This window comes from Molothrus aeneus, chromosome 10 (assembly GCF_037042795.1).
Source record: "Molothrus aeneus isolate 106 chromosome 10, BPBGC_Maene_1.0, whole genome shotgun sequence".
Taxonomy (NCBI): domain Eukaryota; kingdom Metazoa; phylum Chordata; class Aves; order Passeriformes; family Icteridae; genus Molothrus; species Molothrus aeneus.
The window spans coordinates 23,957,872-23,972,888 of record NC_089655.1 but is presented as its reverse complement, the minus strand read 5'-3'; the positions used below and the strand labels follow the sequence as shown (position 1 = coordinate 23,972,888).

Here is a 15,017-nt window from a genome sequence, read left to right as displayed (position 1 = left end):
CCTAATGCTTAGGGACACGAATTTGGGGATTTTTCCCTGGTTTCCTCATGAATCATTTATGCATAAATTGTGTTTCTTAAAATTGCTTTGCCTGAGTGCTGATTCCTAATCCAGCTGCAATATTGACCTGCTCATCCTCAGGGAATACTGGGGAGAGATGAGAATTATTAATTCTGGCCATTAAAAAATGAAAATTTTTGAAAAGATGTTGAATATTGCTTGGGTAGTTGATCTTTTTCTGATGGAACATCGTTTTCCCAGGGAAAATACTGGGAATATAGGGAATATTGGATGTTGTTAATCACAAAACCTGAGTAATATCAGCTTAAATTCTCCATGTTGACTTATTAAAGCAACCTTAATAAGCCTTGTTTTTATACTATATGAAATCATTATTTTTTCTTTTTTTCCTCCAGGAAATGCAATAAAATTACAAAGTTCATAGAGGAAAATAAAGAAAAATTCACCCAGTTGGATTTGCAGGATGTGAAAGTGAGGGAGAAACTCAAACATGCCAAGAGCAAGGCTAAAAAACTGGAGAAGCAGCTTCAAAAGGACAAGGAAAAGGTAGGGGCTTGGATCAGCTGGATTGGCTTGGAAAAGTGCAATAAATTGTGGAGAAAATGGGAAGGGCACAAAGAAGGTGGAAAATGGGGCTGGAATTGTTTAATTAGATATTTTTTTATTGTTTAATTAGATATTTTAAACCATTCCATCAGCCCGGGGTTCTGTTTGCTCATCACCCGCTGCAGCGATGACTCCATGAGTGGAGTTGCTTCATGGAGCTGTGTCACCCCCTCGGTCACTGGCAGCTCTGGGGCTGCCTTTGGATGCAGGAGGGATTCAGGAATTGCTGCCCAGGGGCAGGCAGAGCGTCCGGCTGTCTGTCTGTCTGTCCCTGCCCGGACACGCGTACGGTGGTTCTGGGGCGGCCCGCGCTTCAAAGGACGAGTCTGGACTCTTCAGTTTCTCGCTCTTCAGATTGTTTATTGTTTCTTACCTACAGAATTTTCTGTCTGCCCAGCAGAGGTCTGACCTGCAAGGCAGCCAAGGGCATTCTGACCACCCAGGGGCGGTCGTGTCTTTTTATACTAAAATCTACATATATCATATTTACCTTTATTTCCCAATACCTTTCACCCACGTTAGCAAGTGCACCTTCACCATGGACCAATCCCCAAGTGCCAACATCACCACAGAAAATGGATGACAAGAAGAAGAAGAAAGAAGAAGGACGAGACATGCCCTGATCCCTCCATCTTGTCTCCATAACCCCCCTGTACCAAAAGCCCTAAAATCTATATTTCACCCTGTAATTATATCTTTTTTGCACCACTCACTCCCACGTGACTCTCACGTCCTCACACAGGTGTCACCTCCTTAGAAGGATCGAAGTCAAGCCACCAGACGCTCCTGGCAACATTGCAGGATTTCTGTAAAATCCTCTGGGTAACTCTGGACATCCGGAGCGATGTGCTGAGTTCCCACAGCAGAGGAGGCTCAGAGCCCTTTCCTGTGCAGGTGGAGGAGCTGAAGAACGTCCCCTCCACGAGCGCCAAGGCCATCGAGGACGCCACGGCCAAGAAGGAGCTGCTGGCAAAGGCCAAGGACAAGGAGGAGGCCAAGCTCAGGCAGGTCCTGGCCAGCCTGCAGGAGGAGACCAAGGGAATCCAGAAGGAAAAAGAGGTTTGGACAGGCAGGAATCACCCACCTGCTGTGACTTCCCCCTTCTGAAGGAAACCAGCAGCAGGCACTCGTAAAATGCCATTTCTTGACAATTCCACTGTTCCTCGTGGTAGTTCAGAGGAGCCTCGGTGGGAAATTCAACTTAAATTAATAATTACAGCTAAAGCCTTGGCTGCTTTTTGAGTGCTCAAACATCACCAAGTAGCTCATTCACAGATTGAATATAAATAATACACTTTGATTTGCTGCCACCAAAACATTTCAGCCAGTGGTGTTGCTTAAATAAATAAAGATATTCTGGAATGATCTGTTCCCAGCCTTTCCCACACTGTCTGTGAATTAATGAGCAACTACTTTAACATTTGGTTATTGGTGGTCTTGTTCAGTGCCTGCAGGCTGGAAATTTATCCTGTAAATTTACAGGGCTATTTTCTGTCCTTGAAAAGGTGGATTCTCCATGGATTTGAGCTGTAATTTAGCTCAATGTGTAGGGCTCCTCCCACCTTTTGAGAAAACCATCCAAAGCTTGTTTGGAAATGCTCTGTGATAACTCCCTGACATTTTTCATAATTAGGAAAAGCCTCATTAATGAAGCCCCAGCCTTTCATGTTGATTAATGAAGAAATGCTGCTTCTCCCAGAGAGCAGAGGTGTTTCCTGTCCTGTGTCCTGTTCCTGTGCCCAGCTGAGCTGTGCCTGTGTGCCTGCAGGGCAAGGAGAAGGAGCTGATGGAGTTCAGCAAGGAGGTGACTGAGAGCCGCTCCAGCATGGAGATAGCACAGGCGGAGCTGGAGCTCTACCTGAGCAAGTACAACTCTGCCCTGGCCCAGCTCAGCCAGGCCCAGGAGGCCCTGGACAGCACCTCCAGCACCCTGACGGAAAGGAAAGCTGCCATCAAAGACATCGCTGGCAAATTACCCCAGGCTGAGCAGCAGCTCAAGGAGGTGAGACTTGACTTTCCCATTTCATTTTGAGTCACACAAACCAAAGGCTCACTCTTCTCTTTGGAATAATCATGGGGAAAATAAACCATGACCCATCTCCTCTAAAACATCCCTGAAAAGCTGCTTTCTAATACTCACTTTGCTGGTGGAGCAAATACTGGATTTCAGACTTAATTTGTGAAGCCAATGTTGACTTAACTTAAATTCTACATATCCTTGCAAAGGAACAGATTTAATTTGACACTGAGATGTGGCTGCACTCCTGAGCCTTCCTCAGGCTGCTGAGGCCCTGGCACAGGTGCCCAGAGCAGCTGTGGCTGCCCCTGGATCCCTGGCAGTGCCCAGGGCCAGGCTGGACAGGGCTGGAGCAGCCTGGCACAATGGAAGGTGTCCCTGCCACCCAGGGGTGGCACTGGGGGAGTTTGCATGTCCCTCCCAACCCAGACCATTCTTTGAATTTCATTTCCTGCTCCTCAATCATTCCCCAAAGAACAAAGCCATGCATTGAAGGCTCCCTGAATCCAGTCGATTTTGGGAGGCTGAGCCAATGTCTTTGACCCCCAGAAAGAGAATGCTCTGGAGAAGCTGGGAAGAGAGGAATCCGGGGCCAAGGATCTCATGCGAAACCTGCGCCGAAAAGTAGAGGAAGCCAAAAGTTCTTTGGCACAGAGTCGCAGCCGAGGAAAAGTGCTTGAGGCTCTGCTCCAGCAGAAGAAATGTGGGAACATCCCTGGCCTCTATGGAAGGCTGGTAAGTGCTAGAAGGCTGTTACAGTTCTAGTGTTGAACTTGGGAGGAGCTGAGTGGTGTTCCTGGGATGAAGTGTGGGATGCCTCACTTGCCTGGCATCAGGAGCTTGGAGAGGGATCCCTGACTTCCCTGGCATTAGGAATTTGGAAAGCAGAGCTGTAAATCCTGTGGACTTGCTGTAAAATCAAACATTTTTCATTGCTTTCCAAGCAGTGTTGGTTTAAAGTTCTGAACATTCAGAACCGAGCTCTTCATTCCTGGTGCACATCAGTGTAATTGTAAAAGTGCTGGGTTTGTATTCTGCCGGTTTTTGTCCAAGGAGAATTATCTCTGCTTCAGAAGAATCAGTTTATTCCGATTTTAAGAAGTGCATTGATGGATTTCCTGGGACACAACTCAAAGAGCAGCTCAGGTGCCAGCTAATGAGTGTTTGCCCCTCGTCCCTCCATCCTCAGGGAGACCTGGGAGCCATCGATGACAAGTACGACGTGGCCATTTCCTCCTCGTGTGGAGCCTTGGATCACATTGTTGTGGACACCATTGACACTGCCCAGGCCTGTGTGAACTTCCTGAAGGCTGGAGGGATTGGAGTTGCCACCTTTATAGCCCTGGACAAGGTGAGAAAACAAATCATTTTACTCTTAATTGCAGTCTAATCACATTTCTTTTAAAGCCTTAACATGCCATAGAATAAGAGGATGACCTCAGCATTTATCCCAAAGGCTGATTCCTTGATTTCCTCTGTGGGTGTAGATGGCTGTGTGGGAAAAGAAAACACAGAAAATCCCAACTCCAGAGAACGTGCCACGGCTCTTTGACCTGGTGAAGGTGGAGGACCCCAAGGTTCGCCTGGCCTTCTACTTCGCTCTCAGGGACACTCTGGTGGCCAAAAACCTGGAAGAAGCCACCAGAATAGCATTCCAAAAGGAGAAAAGGTGGAGGGTGGTGACCCTGCAAGGACAAATCATCGAGGTGTCAGGTACTGCAGCTCCAGCTGGAGCTCCATTGGAAGCACTTCGTGGGTGATACCGCAGCCCAAGGAGCTCTCTGAGCTTTTTTTCTCCCTTTTTCTGTAGGAACCATGACTGGTGGGGGAGGAAAAGTCATGAAGGGCAGAATGGGCTCCTCAGTCGTGATGGATATCTCAGAAGAAGAGGTGAGTACATCATGGAAATGGAATTCCAGCAGAATTCCTTCGTTTGGACACACATGTGCCTTTCAAAGCACCATGAGCAGGAGCGGTCTGGGATGGAAGAGAATTATTCATGTTTACAAAGCCAAAATTCCCAGTGGTAGCAGAGGTTAGAATGCTTTGAAGTGCATCAGGGGTAAAAGGGTTGTCACTGGCAGGGGCTGCCAGGGAGGTTTGGAGTCCCCATCAGTGCTCTGGGTTGGGGACAATGGTCCTGGAGGGCTTTTCCAGCCTCAGGGGTTCTGTGTTTGTTCATTATTGAATTCAGTCTCACAGTGCTCCCGTTGGTAGCTTGGACACCATTTTGGCAGAGCAGGATAGAGTTTCCTTTTCCTTCTGAATTCCATTTAGGTTTTAATCTGGAGCTGCTCCTCTTGTTTCTCACTGGCACAGCCGATGTTCCCCGCACTCAGACTCCCCGAGCTGAAGTTTTTACTCCACTTTCTCCTGTGTTTTAAGAGTTACTGAGCACAGGGATGAGCCATGGCTTGGTTTGTCATGGTGACATCAGTAAATAATGCTCTCACTGTGTGTAGATCAGCAAGATGGAATCCCAGCTGCACAGGGATTGCAAAAGAGCCGCGCTGTGCGAGGAGGAGAAATCGCAGCTTGAGGAAGCCATAAGGAAACTGCAGCAGGAGATCCGGGAGATGAGGAACACCTCCGAGAAATACACAGCGAGCATCCAGGTGAGAGCCCCGAGCACTGCCCAGCCCCAGCCAGCCCTGGCTGCTCTCAGGGACTTGCCAGGGACAGATCCCAGCCCCGTGTTGTGTTCTCTGCAGGGATTTTCTGAGCAAGAAATTGATCTCAAAAATCAAATCAAGGAACTCAAAGCCAACGTCGCTGCTGCTGCTCCAGACAAAACCAAACAGAAGGAGTTGGAAAAAGTCCTTGATGGTTATAAAAAAGGTACATTTTGTGGAGGGGGGATTTGAGATAAAAGATGTAGTAATCTCTTTTAGCAATAGAGGAACGAATGGGTTTGGGTTTGTGCTTCAGTTCCCTGTCATGGTTTGGGACCTCGTTTTTCTAAAGTGCTTCTAGAGATCAGAAAGTAAAACCCCTTTTCTTTGTAATTGCTCAAGTTCATGTTTTAGCCAAGCTAAAGTAAACATGAATTTCAGTATTTTGTTTCTTTGCTTAGATTTTTGTGGTTGTATCACACATTCATAGGGAAACTTAGTTTAATTAGGGGTAAGAATTCTTAATAAGGAGGCAATGATATAAAAGGCAAGTGAAGGTTTTTGCCAGGCTCTAACCAGGCGCTGCCATGAGTCTTTAAAATAAATCCCTGTATTATGTGTGGGAACACATCCCTTTTGTGCAGTGATGCTGTTCAGCAGGGGCAGGAGCCTCACATTCACACCAGCTCCTGGGAAATGCTGGTGGCCAGTTCTTAAAAATTTACCTTTGGAGCATCTTCCTATTAATGAAATGCAAAGAATGAGCTTGGAGTAAGTTGTAATGCAGCACCTCATGTATTGAAGCACATTAAGTAATGTCAGGAGCTGACTCCCTTCTCTCACCCAGATTATGAGCGTGTGGCTGAGAAGGCCAGGAAGATGGAGGAGGAGGTGAAGCGGCTGCACCAGCTCATCATGGACACCAACAACCAGAAACTGAAGGCTCAGCAGGACAAAATTGATAAGATTGACAAGGAAATGGATGAATGTTCCTCAGCCATCACCAAGGCCCAGGTGGCAGCCAAGACTGCAGACAGGTACAGCACAGGGAGCCTCGGGCTGGAGCTGCACTCACTCAGGCTCTGTGCTACCTGGGGCTCAGGGAGGGAAGGGGAAGTCAGATCCTGTAGTTTCTAATAGTTTGAAAGTCACATTGAATCAGCATTTCTCTAGTATTTGCCTGAATCATTTCTTTAATATTGCCTAAACTGCAATATTCAGGACAACATCCAAAATAGCACTCGACTGGATGTGCTGGAGCAGTTCAAATCTGAAGGGGCTGATTTTATCAGGAGCTCTGTCAGGAAATAGAATGGGATCTATTTTTTCTGGGAGCTCACTGCTCCATAGAGATTCCAAACCCTGCAAGAAGAAACGAAGTCACTTAGTGAGGTCTGGCTGCTGAGGAAGACAACTTTGTTTTCCTTGGATCCCTCTGGAGTGGGGGAGCTGCTGCCTAAAGCAGCACGTGCTCCTTGTTGCCAGTGAGATTGTGCTCCTGGGTTATTTTCTGTGAGGTGCACAAAGCTCCCTGTCCCTGGGCAGGAACCTGAAGAAATCCGAGGAGGCTCTGCAGCGCACGGAGAAGGAGATGGAAGAAAACGAGAAGGAAATGAAGAACTTGACAGCAGAGATGACAACGCTGGAGGACAAAGCCACCGAGGTGATGAACGAGTGCAAGCAGGCTGAGGTGAGTCCTGGAAGCACTCTGGGCTCCAGGGAATCAGGGATTTCCTCCTCTGTTAAATCCTCCCTGTGTCCCACTGCTGTCCCATTCTCTCTGCAGAGCAGCCAGGCTGTGGCAATGCTGTATTTTCATTTTTTATACTCACCTGGAAATTTATCCTGACCCAGCTTAGGAAAAAACTTACACCAGGTCTCCCCAAACAAATTGCTGCGTTTAAAGGTTGCTTAAACATAAAACTTTTCCAGTTATGTGGAATTTTAATTTCCCATCTAGATTTCTGTGAGAGAGGGAAAACCAGGATGGCTGAAATGCTCTTAAATAAATCTAAGATTTGATGTCTTTCTCTAATTAGCTAAAAATGAGTGTAGGACCTGTTTGATCCAGATCTGGAATGAAAATACAAACTGCAGCATTTTCTCAGTCACTCCACAATTCAAGGATCAGTTATAAATCTAAGAATATTTATTTGTTTCCATCCACAGCCATGAGTAAATTAAGTGAAAACAGACTTTTCACCCAAAAAAGGAGCAGCATTTTTGTAGGTGATTGTGATTAATGCCCTTTTGGGGGGTATTTGCCATTTTTCTATTCAGGAGGCTTTGCCAGCAGTGCAGGAGGAGCAGAAGAATTTACTCCAGGAGATGAAAACGATTCGGGATGCTGAACATGCCCTTCAAAGTGAAGCTCTGAGCATCAAGCTGAAGATTGAACAAATTGACAGCCACATTTCCACCCACCAGGGAAAGGTTAAATACTGGCAGAAAGAGGTAGGAAATGCTTTTGTTCCAAAAACTTAAATCAGGGAATTGTGGAACGGTTTGGGTTGGGAGGGACCTTAAAGCTCATCCAGATGTACCCTCAGGGACACCTTCCAGTATCCCAGGTTGCTCCAGGTGCTGTCCTGCCCTGGGCACTTCGGTGATCCAGGGGCAGCCACAGCTTCTCTGTGCATCTCAGAGCATGAACTCATTAATACCCCCATAGAAAACACAGGACTGGGAGAAAATTCCTCTTCAGATGCTTATTGCTGTGTAGGCAGGAGCAGGATAATAGCATAAAGGGAATTTATTCTCCTTTTCACTTCCTATTTTAAAGAGACTTGTGGGAAGAATGGTGGAGCTTTGGAGATTAGAAACTGCCTTGTACTAACCCCGAAGAAACTCCTGTCAGAAGCAGCTGCAGGTGTGTGTTAAACTCAGCAGGGCTGTGTTCGCAGATCTCCAAGCTGTCCCTGCACGCCATCGAGGGCGAGGCCCCCGAGCAGCTGCGGGCGCTGAGCGAGGAGGAGCTGGAGGCGCTGCAGGAGCCGGACGCGCTCAGCAAGAGAATCGCGCTGCTGGAGGCACAGCGGCACCAGCTCCGCCCCAACCTGGGCGCCATCGCCGAGTACCGGAGCAAGGTACGGCCCTGCTCCCTTCCTCCTGCCGGAAACCTGGAATTTGCTGCTCTGCTGGTAGCAGCTCGTCCTTAGCCAAGGTCAAAGGAGTTTCGAGAGCTTCTTTTTGTTTCCCACACCATCAGTGTCGGGTGACAACGACTTCCTGGGTGATCTTGAAGTCTTTTCCAACCTAAGTAATTCCATGATTCTCCTGGGAATGTTTATTTAACAGAGTCAAGTCTCCCCTGCCAAGACAGACACCCAGTACCTGGATTTTTCCCTCCTCACATCAGTAATAGTGAACCATTCAGTAGATGAAGTATTTTTTATTTTGACACGGGTTTGGTTTTTTGTTTTCCCTCAGCAGCAGAGATGGGAAAAGAGAGACGGTTTGGGGGTTTTGTTTCAGGGCTGTTAGCCAGGCTGGGGGGAAGGAGTGTTCAAATGGAAGGGAAAGTGTTCAGGTTTAAATTGCAGCTGCTCTAAGGGCCCTTGGGTTTGGTTGTTCTCCCCTGCAGGAAGAGCTGTACCTGAAGCACGTGGAGGAACTGGACAACATCACCAGCGAGAGGGACAAATTCAGAGAGGCCTTTGAGCAGCTCAGGAAACAGAGGCTGAATGAATTCATGGCAGGATTTAATGTCATCACCAACAAGCTGAAGGAGAACTACCAGATGCTCACGCTGGGAGGGGATGCTGAGCTGGAGCTCGTGGACAGTCTGGATCCCTTCTCAGAGGGAATCATGTTCAGGTGTTCAAAATACTTTGTATGCCATTAGTTTTTAATCATCATAGTCCTTTTTTCAACCTGTTTTTAAAGTAAATGCTCACTGATCATCAGTGAAGCAAGAAGGGCTCAGTGTGGGCAAATAGTGCCAATGTGGGCAAATAGTGACAGAAAGCACAAGTTTTTAGCTCTCAGATTCATTTCTTTCTCCTGGAGAAATCAGGAGCTAAAGCAGTTGGAAAGCTTTGAACTCACTTCCCAGCACTTCTTAATTCCCAGGGCACTTCATTCTGCCTAGGGAAAGATGCAGGAATGCTCCTGGGGGTCAATCCATGAGCTGGGGCAGGCACAGCCCCTGGGGCCCAGCTGAGCTCAGGCAGGAGCAGCATTCCTGACAGCCCCGATCTTGCTCTGTTGCAGTGTCCGGCCCCCCAAGAAAAGCTGGAAGAAAATCTTCAACCTGTCAGGAGGAGAGAAGACCCTGAGCTCGCTGGCCCTGGTGTTTGCCCTGCACCACTACAAACCCACCCCCCTCTACTTCATGGACGAGATCGACGCCGCCCTGGACTTCAAGAACGTCTCCATCGTGGCATTTTACATCTACGTGAGTTCTTGTGGCCCAGCTTCCCAGCAGTGCCTCCTCCTCCAGAAGGGACACAGTGGCCACACGGCCACAGGCAATTAAAGCTCTGGGCTGCTGCAGTTGTACTGCTCCCCCTGGAGCACACAGACTTGCCCCAAACCATCAGCTGCTGGCAGAGTACACAACTGTAGCTGGTACTGATGTTTCCATGGACCCAAGCTTGTGATTTCCCAAGGTTCCTTGGATTTACACTTCCATGTCATTCCCATCAGTGTCTTTGATCTATATCCTAATTAGTAGCAATTACTTTTTTCCATGCCTTTCAAACTTCTGCCCTCAAACCCCTTACACATCTCCAGTTCAGGTAATTAAACATTCAGAGTTATTATAAACTGACAAAGATGAGGGGCAGCTACTTCAGATTAGGGAAGCACTTGGGAGTTCCCTGCCTGCAGCTGCAGTTTTAAACGTGGCTTTGTGTGCCACAGAGCACAGAGGGGATTTTGGGAATGCTGGGCACTAACACCAATCCCTTCTGTTTCAGGAGCAAACCAAAAACGCCCAGTTCATCATCATCAGCCTGCGCAACAACATGTTTGAGATTGCAGACAGATTAATTGGGATCTATAAAACCCAGAACACCACCAAAAGTGTGGCCACCAACCCCAAAATCCTGGCTGTGAAAGGACTGGAGGAACTTGGTCTCCCTGCATGCAATGTAGCTGAGAGATAGGAAGGAAGCAACTTCCAGCCCCATGGCTGCTGTTTGTTTTTGTCTGATCTCATTTTGTATCATAGACTTGGTTTTATAAATTCTAAATAAATATTTTAAAATTTGATCTTGTTCATATAAACCCAGCATCGATAAATTGCAGTTTTTGAATGTCATGTAAAAATTGAAGAAAGGGAGATGTAAATTGATGAAAAGAGAGCATGCATCAGGTTGGGCGGGGGCAGCACCAAAGACACAGCAATTTAAGGAATCAGTGTAATTTACTCTAATGCAAAACTGCCAAGAGTTATGGGAGAAGCTCAGAACTGCACCTGATCTCTGGCAGGGAATTGCAGCAGGGGAAGCTCAGCAGTGTCCCTGATCTCTGGCAGGGAATTCCAGCAGGGATGTTAACTGTGAATTCCCCAGCTGTGGATCAAGGCAAAGCTCACCTCTCCTCACCTGGAGTGGATCAGGACTTGAGTACAGAGGAAATCCATACAATACAGAAAAGGAAGGGTACAGAAACAGAACAAGTGCAGAGCTTTAACAATCTATCTTTTAAGTAAAAATTGAAAAGCATGCTGGATTGCTGTGTGAGGTTTTCAATCGAACTGAAGTGGTCAGGAAGGATTGTCCTGCACAGCTTTAGGGGCGGGCCAGAGGAGTGGCACAGCTCCTGCACTCTGGGCTGCAGGTGGGTGCAGGAATCCTGACAAATGCACAGCAGGAATTGCAGAGATGTGCCCGAGCAGCTGGGATGGTGCCAGCTGAGAGTTGCTCGTGCCACAAGGACACAAGTGAAATCAGGGTCAGCAGAGGAGCCTGTGGCTCAGCAGCAGCAGCCCGAGTGCAGATGCTGCTCTTTGAGTTTGTGAGCCAGGTGCAGCCTTGGGCTGTGGCTCCTGGGCACCTGCCCGATCTCAGCTGCAGACCACGTCTCCTGCAGCACCTTCTCCATCCCAGCATGGATCTGCACAGGTTCAGGTGCAGCCACAGCTGAGCTCGTTCATCTTCTCCAGGAGAAGCAGCAGGGACTCCTCCTTCTGAAAGCTGAGTGCAGCTCCTTGAGCCCTCACTCTCTTCCAGCTTCAGTTTTTCCACCTCCTCCATGAGGGGATCGTATTTCTCTGAAATGCGGCTGTTGAGTTCTTTCTTGTGCTCCAGGGTACCACCAAGTTCCTTAAAATGCTGCAGCACAAAGTAAAAGGTGGAAACTGGCAGCAGCACGGAGGAAATGTTCATTGACTGATCCATTTCCACCTGCAGGCTGGATTGAGCAGACGGGAAACAGACTGGGAACACAACAGAAAGCACAAAGAAAACACCACAGAGTTCAGCAGAGAATAAACAAGTTTTCCAGGGGAAAAAAAAAAAGCAGGAAGCTGGGAAATGCTTGGTTTATCTGCCACAGCAGCCATCAGTGTGTAAGTGGATAAATAAAACTCCTTTATGGCACAATCCCACCCCATTCTCCTGTGAGGAATTCAAAAGGTGAATGTGGCATTGGGAAGTGGCTGTGACAGCCCATTCCAAGGGCAAAGCCCCCTGCGAGTCACGGGGAAAGGGATCCACACCTGAACCCTGCGAGTCACAGCGACAGCAAGGAGCTGAAATAGGAGAAAAGCGGCCCCGACCCCGCGGTGTCCCGGGAGGGCGGAGCTCACCGGGCCGGGACCCTCAGCACCCGCCTGGGCCCTCCCGGCAGCTCCGCCCGGCGATGGAGCCGCTCCGGGCTCCTCTGCTGGGCGATGGAGCCGCTCCGGGGAGCTCCGCCCGGCGATGGAGCCGCTCCGTGCCCCTCCTCGCCACGATAGAGCCACTCCGGGCTCCTCTGCTGGGCGATGGAGCCGCTCCGGGGAGCTCCGTTCGGCGATGGAGCCGCTCTCGCTGCCCCGCTCACGGCCGTGGTCCTCAAACGGCAATGGCGGGAGCGGGGGCGGGAACGGGCGGAGCTGAGGGAGGGGATGGAGCCGAGGGCAGGGCCTGACCCGCGGGGTCCCTCCCTCGGCCCGCCGGAGCGCGGCTTGTGGCGCTGCCATGGCGGAGCTCAGCGAGGAGGGTCCCTCGGGCCAGCGGCAGGAATCGCTGCGGGGCTCAGGGGGTGGAACAGCGGAGCCGACCCCGCTCCGGGGCAGGAGGGGATGGAAGAGCGGAGCTGACCCCGCTCCGGAGCGGGAGGGACACGGAGGGGGTGGAAGAGCAGAGCTGACCCCGCTCCGGGGCTCAGGGGGTGGAAGAGCGGAGCTGACCCCGCTCCGGGGCAGGAGGGGATGGAAGAGCGGAGCCGACCCCGCTCCGGGGCAGGAGGGACGCGGAGCCGGAGCCGCGCGTTCATCCCCGCTCTGTGTCCGGCACCTCAACCTCTTCCCTCTCCACAACCCGCGGAGAAATTCACCCTGAAGGTGGAAAACGGAACCGCGACTTGCGCCAGCTGCTGAGCACGGAAATTGAAATTGTTTCGTCTTTCCTTTGAAGCTCATTCATCTGCCTTGGCTGCCGAAGACACCTGAGGGGGTTTTAGGACACAGGGCAGGGCTGGGTGGGATTTTGGGAAGGAATTCTGCCCTGGGAGGGTGGGCAGGCCCAGAGAAGCACCCAGTGAAGGCTTTTCTCATATTCCACATTATTCTCTATTCATTTACAGTTCACTGAAGTTACTCTCAGCTGTTACAAAGTACATTTGAAAGAGAAATAAAACTCACTTAATGTTGTGATGTAAATAATAATGCACCGTCATTCCAAACTTACTTAATCATGTCTTAAAACTACTGTGTAGAGAATATTGTACAAATATCTGGGAAACAGCAAGAATTACGTTTCAAATAATAAAAATCCTCAAGCTCTAATCACAAATTACCCAACATATCAGGAAAACATTAAGGGGAAAACTACAGGAGCAGAAAATAAGGGAGCTTTTGACAATAATTCACAATAGTAAGGGTTAGAGCATCTGTTGGTCTTCATCTCTTGGATGTACCTAAATTCAGGATTCAAGAAGCAGCAGCATTTCAAGTGCAAACTGGCACTCCAGGAATTCAATCAGAGATCAAACCCATGGTCTGTACTGCTGAGAGGAACTCTGACCCTCACCCACCCTTCCAGCAAATTACAAAACTCCTGCAACACATTTACCAATAATTGGCATTTCAAGTTTCCCAAAATTGGGCCTTTTCTAGTAAGAGCAGCTTTTAGTGCTTTATAGAAATTTAAAATTGAAAGTATTGACATTTTAATGACAACTTAAGGAAAAGTCTTCCTCAGCTCTGAGGCACACTAAAGCAGCAGGGTAAATACAGGATTTACAATGGATTCACTGGCAAAAATGGGAATTATTGGATGGAAATGAAGGTTCCAGCCACTTTCTGTGGACAATGCAGCACCATTCATTTCCCAGGGCTTTCTGTGCCCCCCGTTTCACTGGAGCAGTAGCTACAATTTCCCCCGAGGAGTTTGTAAACTTGACACGTTTGCAGCTACTAAGTTTCCTCTGACAATATTTGATCCAGATGCAGAATTCCTCTAATTGCTTCCAGCCCCAGGAGCAGCTCCCCTGCCAGAGCTTGGTGACACGCAGAGCTGAGGAAACATTTATGGGTAAAAGTGGCAAAAAGTCTGACTGTTAATCTGCAGCCATCCTAAAGTTGTGAAGTGACTCTGCCAGGGTTTCACTCGCCTTGAAATCCTTTTAATTTGTTATTCTCTGACTGTTCTGGGCAGAAATGAGGATTTTGACCAACCTGTCCCACTCCCAAAGCAGAAAATTCCCAACTTACTGGGAAGGAAAATGGGATGAGCTCTGTCCAGGGAATGCTGAAAAGAACCAGGGAAAATTCCACTTCCAGCAGAGGAAGGAGCAGCTTCTCTCAAGAAACCCCTTTCTTCCTCTCTTATTCTTCTTATAAGCTTATTCTTCTCAGATCCTAGAATTCCAGGGTAGCCAATCGATTTTTTTTTCCTTAAAATAAAAATTCCTTATTTTCCTTTATTCATATTTCCTATTTTCCTATTATTCCTTTATTTCCTTAAAATAAAAAATCCTACCTGGCACAGCTGATTTGTGGATTCATTTTTGTCCTTTTAATATTATAAATCTTTTTCTATTTGCTATGCTAAACTCGGATGAAAAGATAATTTTCTATTCCAAAATTCAGGATATTTCTAATATATAGAACATATAAATTTGGATACAACACCCAAACTCAGTGATCAGAGGCAATTCCCAAATTAGTTCTTGTTTGTGTCCCGAGATTCCCCAACAAATCCCCCTTTCCCCCACAATGGAATCAGCGGCATCGCCTCAAAATGCAAATTTGGGGAAAAAGGCATCGCCCAAAGCGGCTCCCGGAGCTCCGCTGGTGCCACCCTGTGGATATTCGGGAATATTTCACATTCCCCTATTTTGGTGCAATAACGGTGACAGGAGCTGCTGTGAAGCAGGGGAAGAGAATTTCCTTGTTAAAAACTCACCCAAAAGCCCCAAATCCACCAAAAAAAGGGAAAAAACGAGAGCAGCGCCAGCTCCAGGGCATTTTCTGGAGTTACCTTATACCCAGGAAGTGCCCAAAGGAAATTTTTTGGCATTAAATGCAGAGCTTTGGGGATATTTTAGAAAAACAGAAGTTGCCACAAAGATCTGTTCTCTTCCTACCAACAAGAAAGGTTTGGAAAACA

The 15,017-nt window shown here is 48.2% G+C and overlaps 1 protein-coding gene and 1 long non-coding RNA gene across 2 annotated transcripts in view; one reads left to right on the top strand and one right to left on the bottom strand.

The window, feature by feature from the left end:
• Positions 1–10,477, top strand: part of SMC4 (structural maintenance of chromosomes 4) — a 28,011-nt gene extending 17,534 nt beyond the window's left edge. The window contains exons 9-24 of the mRNA XM_066556633.1: positions 417–567; positions 1,522–1,686; positions 2,396–2,629; positions 3,194–3,379; positions 3,834–3,995; positions 4,132–4,357; positions 4,455–4,534; positions 5,107–5,259; positions 5,356–5,482; positions 6,104–6,293; positions 6,802–6,946; positions 7,537–7,710; positions 8,160–8,342; positions 8,840–9,072; positions 9,469–9,652; positions 10,176–10,477. Of these exons, the coding sequence (XP_066412730.1) occupies positions 417–567; positions 1,522–1,686; positions 2,396–2,629; positions 3,194–3,379; positions 3,834–3,995; positions 4,132–4,357; positions 4,455–4,534; positions 5,107–5,259; positions 5,356–5,482; positions 6,104–6,293; positions 6,802–6,946; positions 7,537–7,710; positions 8,160–8,342; positions 8,840–9,072; positions 9,469–9,652; positions 10,176–10,364 (2,782 nt within the window). The 3' untranslated portion in view covers positions 10,365–10,477. The remainder of the gene's footprint in view (positions 1–416; positions 568–1,521; positions 1,687–2,395; positions 2,630–3,193; positions 3,380–3,833; positions 3,996–4,131; positions 4,358–4,454; positions 4,535–5,106; positions 5,260–5,355; positions 5,483–6,103; positions 6,294–6,801; positions 6,947–7,536; positions 7,711–8,159; positions 8,343–8,839; positions 9,073–9,468; positions 9,653–10,175) is intronic.
• A 128-nt stretch (positions 10,478–10,605) lies between these two features.
• LOC136560809 (uncharacterized) lies at positions 10,606–11,973 on the bottom strand. Its single transcript, XR_010784204.1, has 2 exons — positions 11,921–11,973; positions 10,606–11,638 (listed from the first exon to the last, which is right to left on the bottom strand). It is a non-coding gene; the product is annotated as an uncharacterized lncRNA (long non-coding RNA).
• Between the last annotated feature and the right edge of the window lie 3,044 nt (positions 11,974–15,017).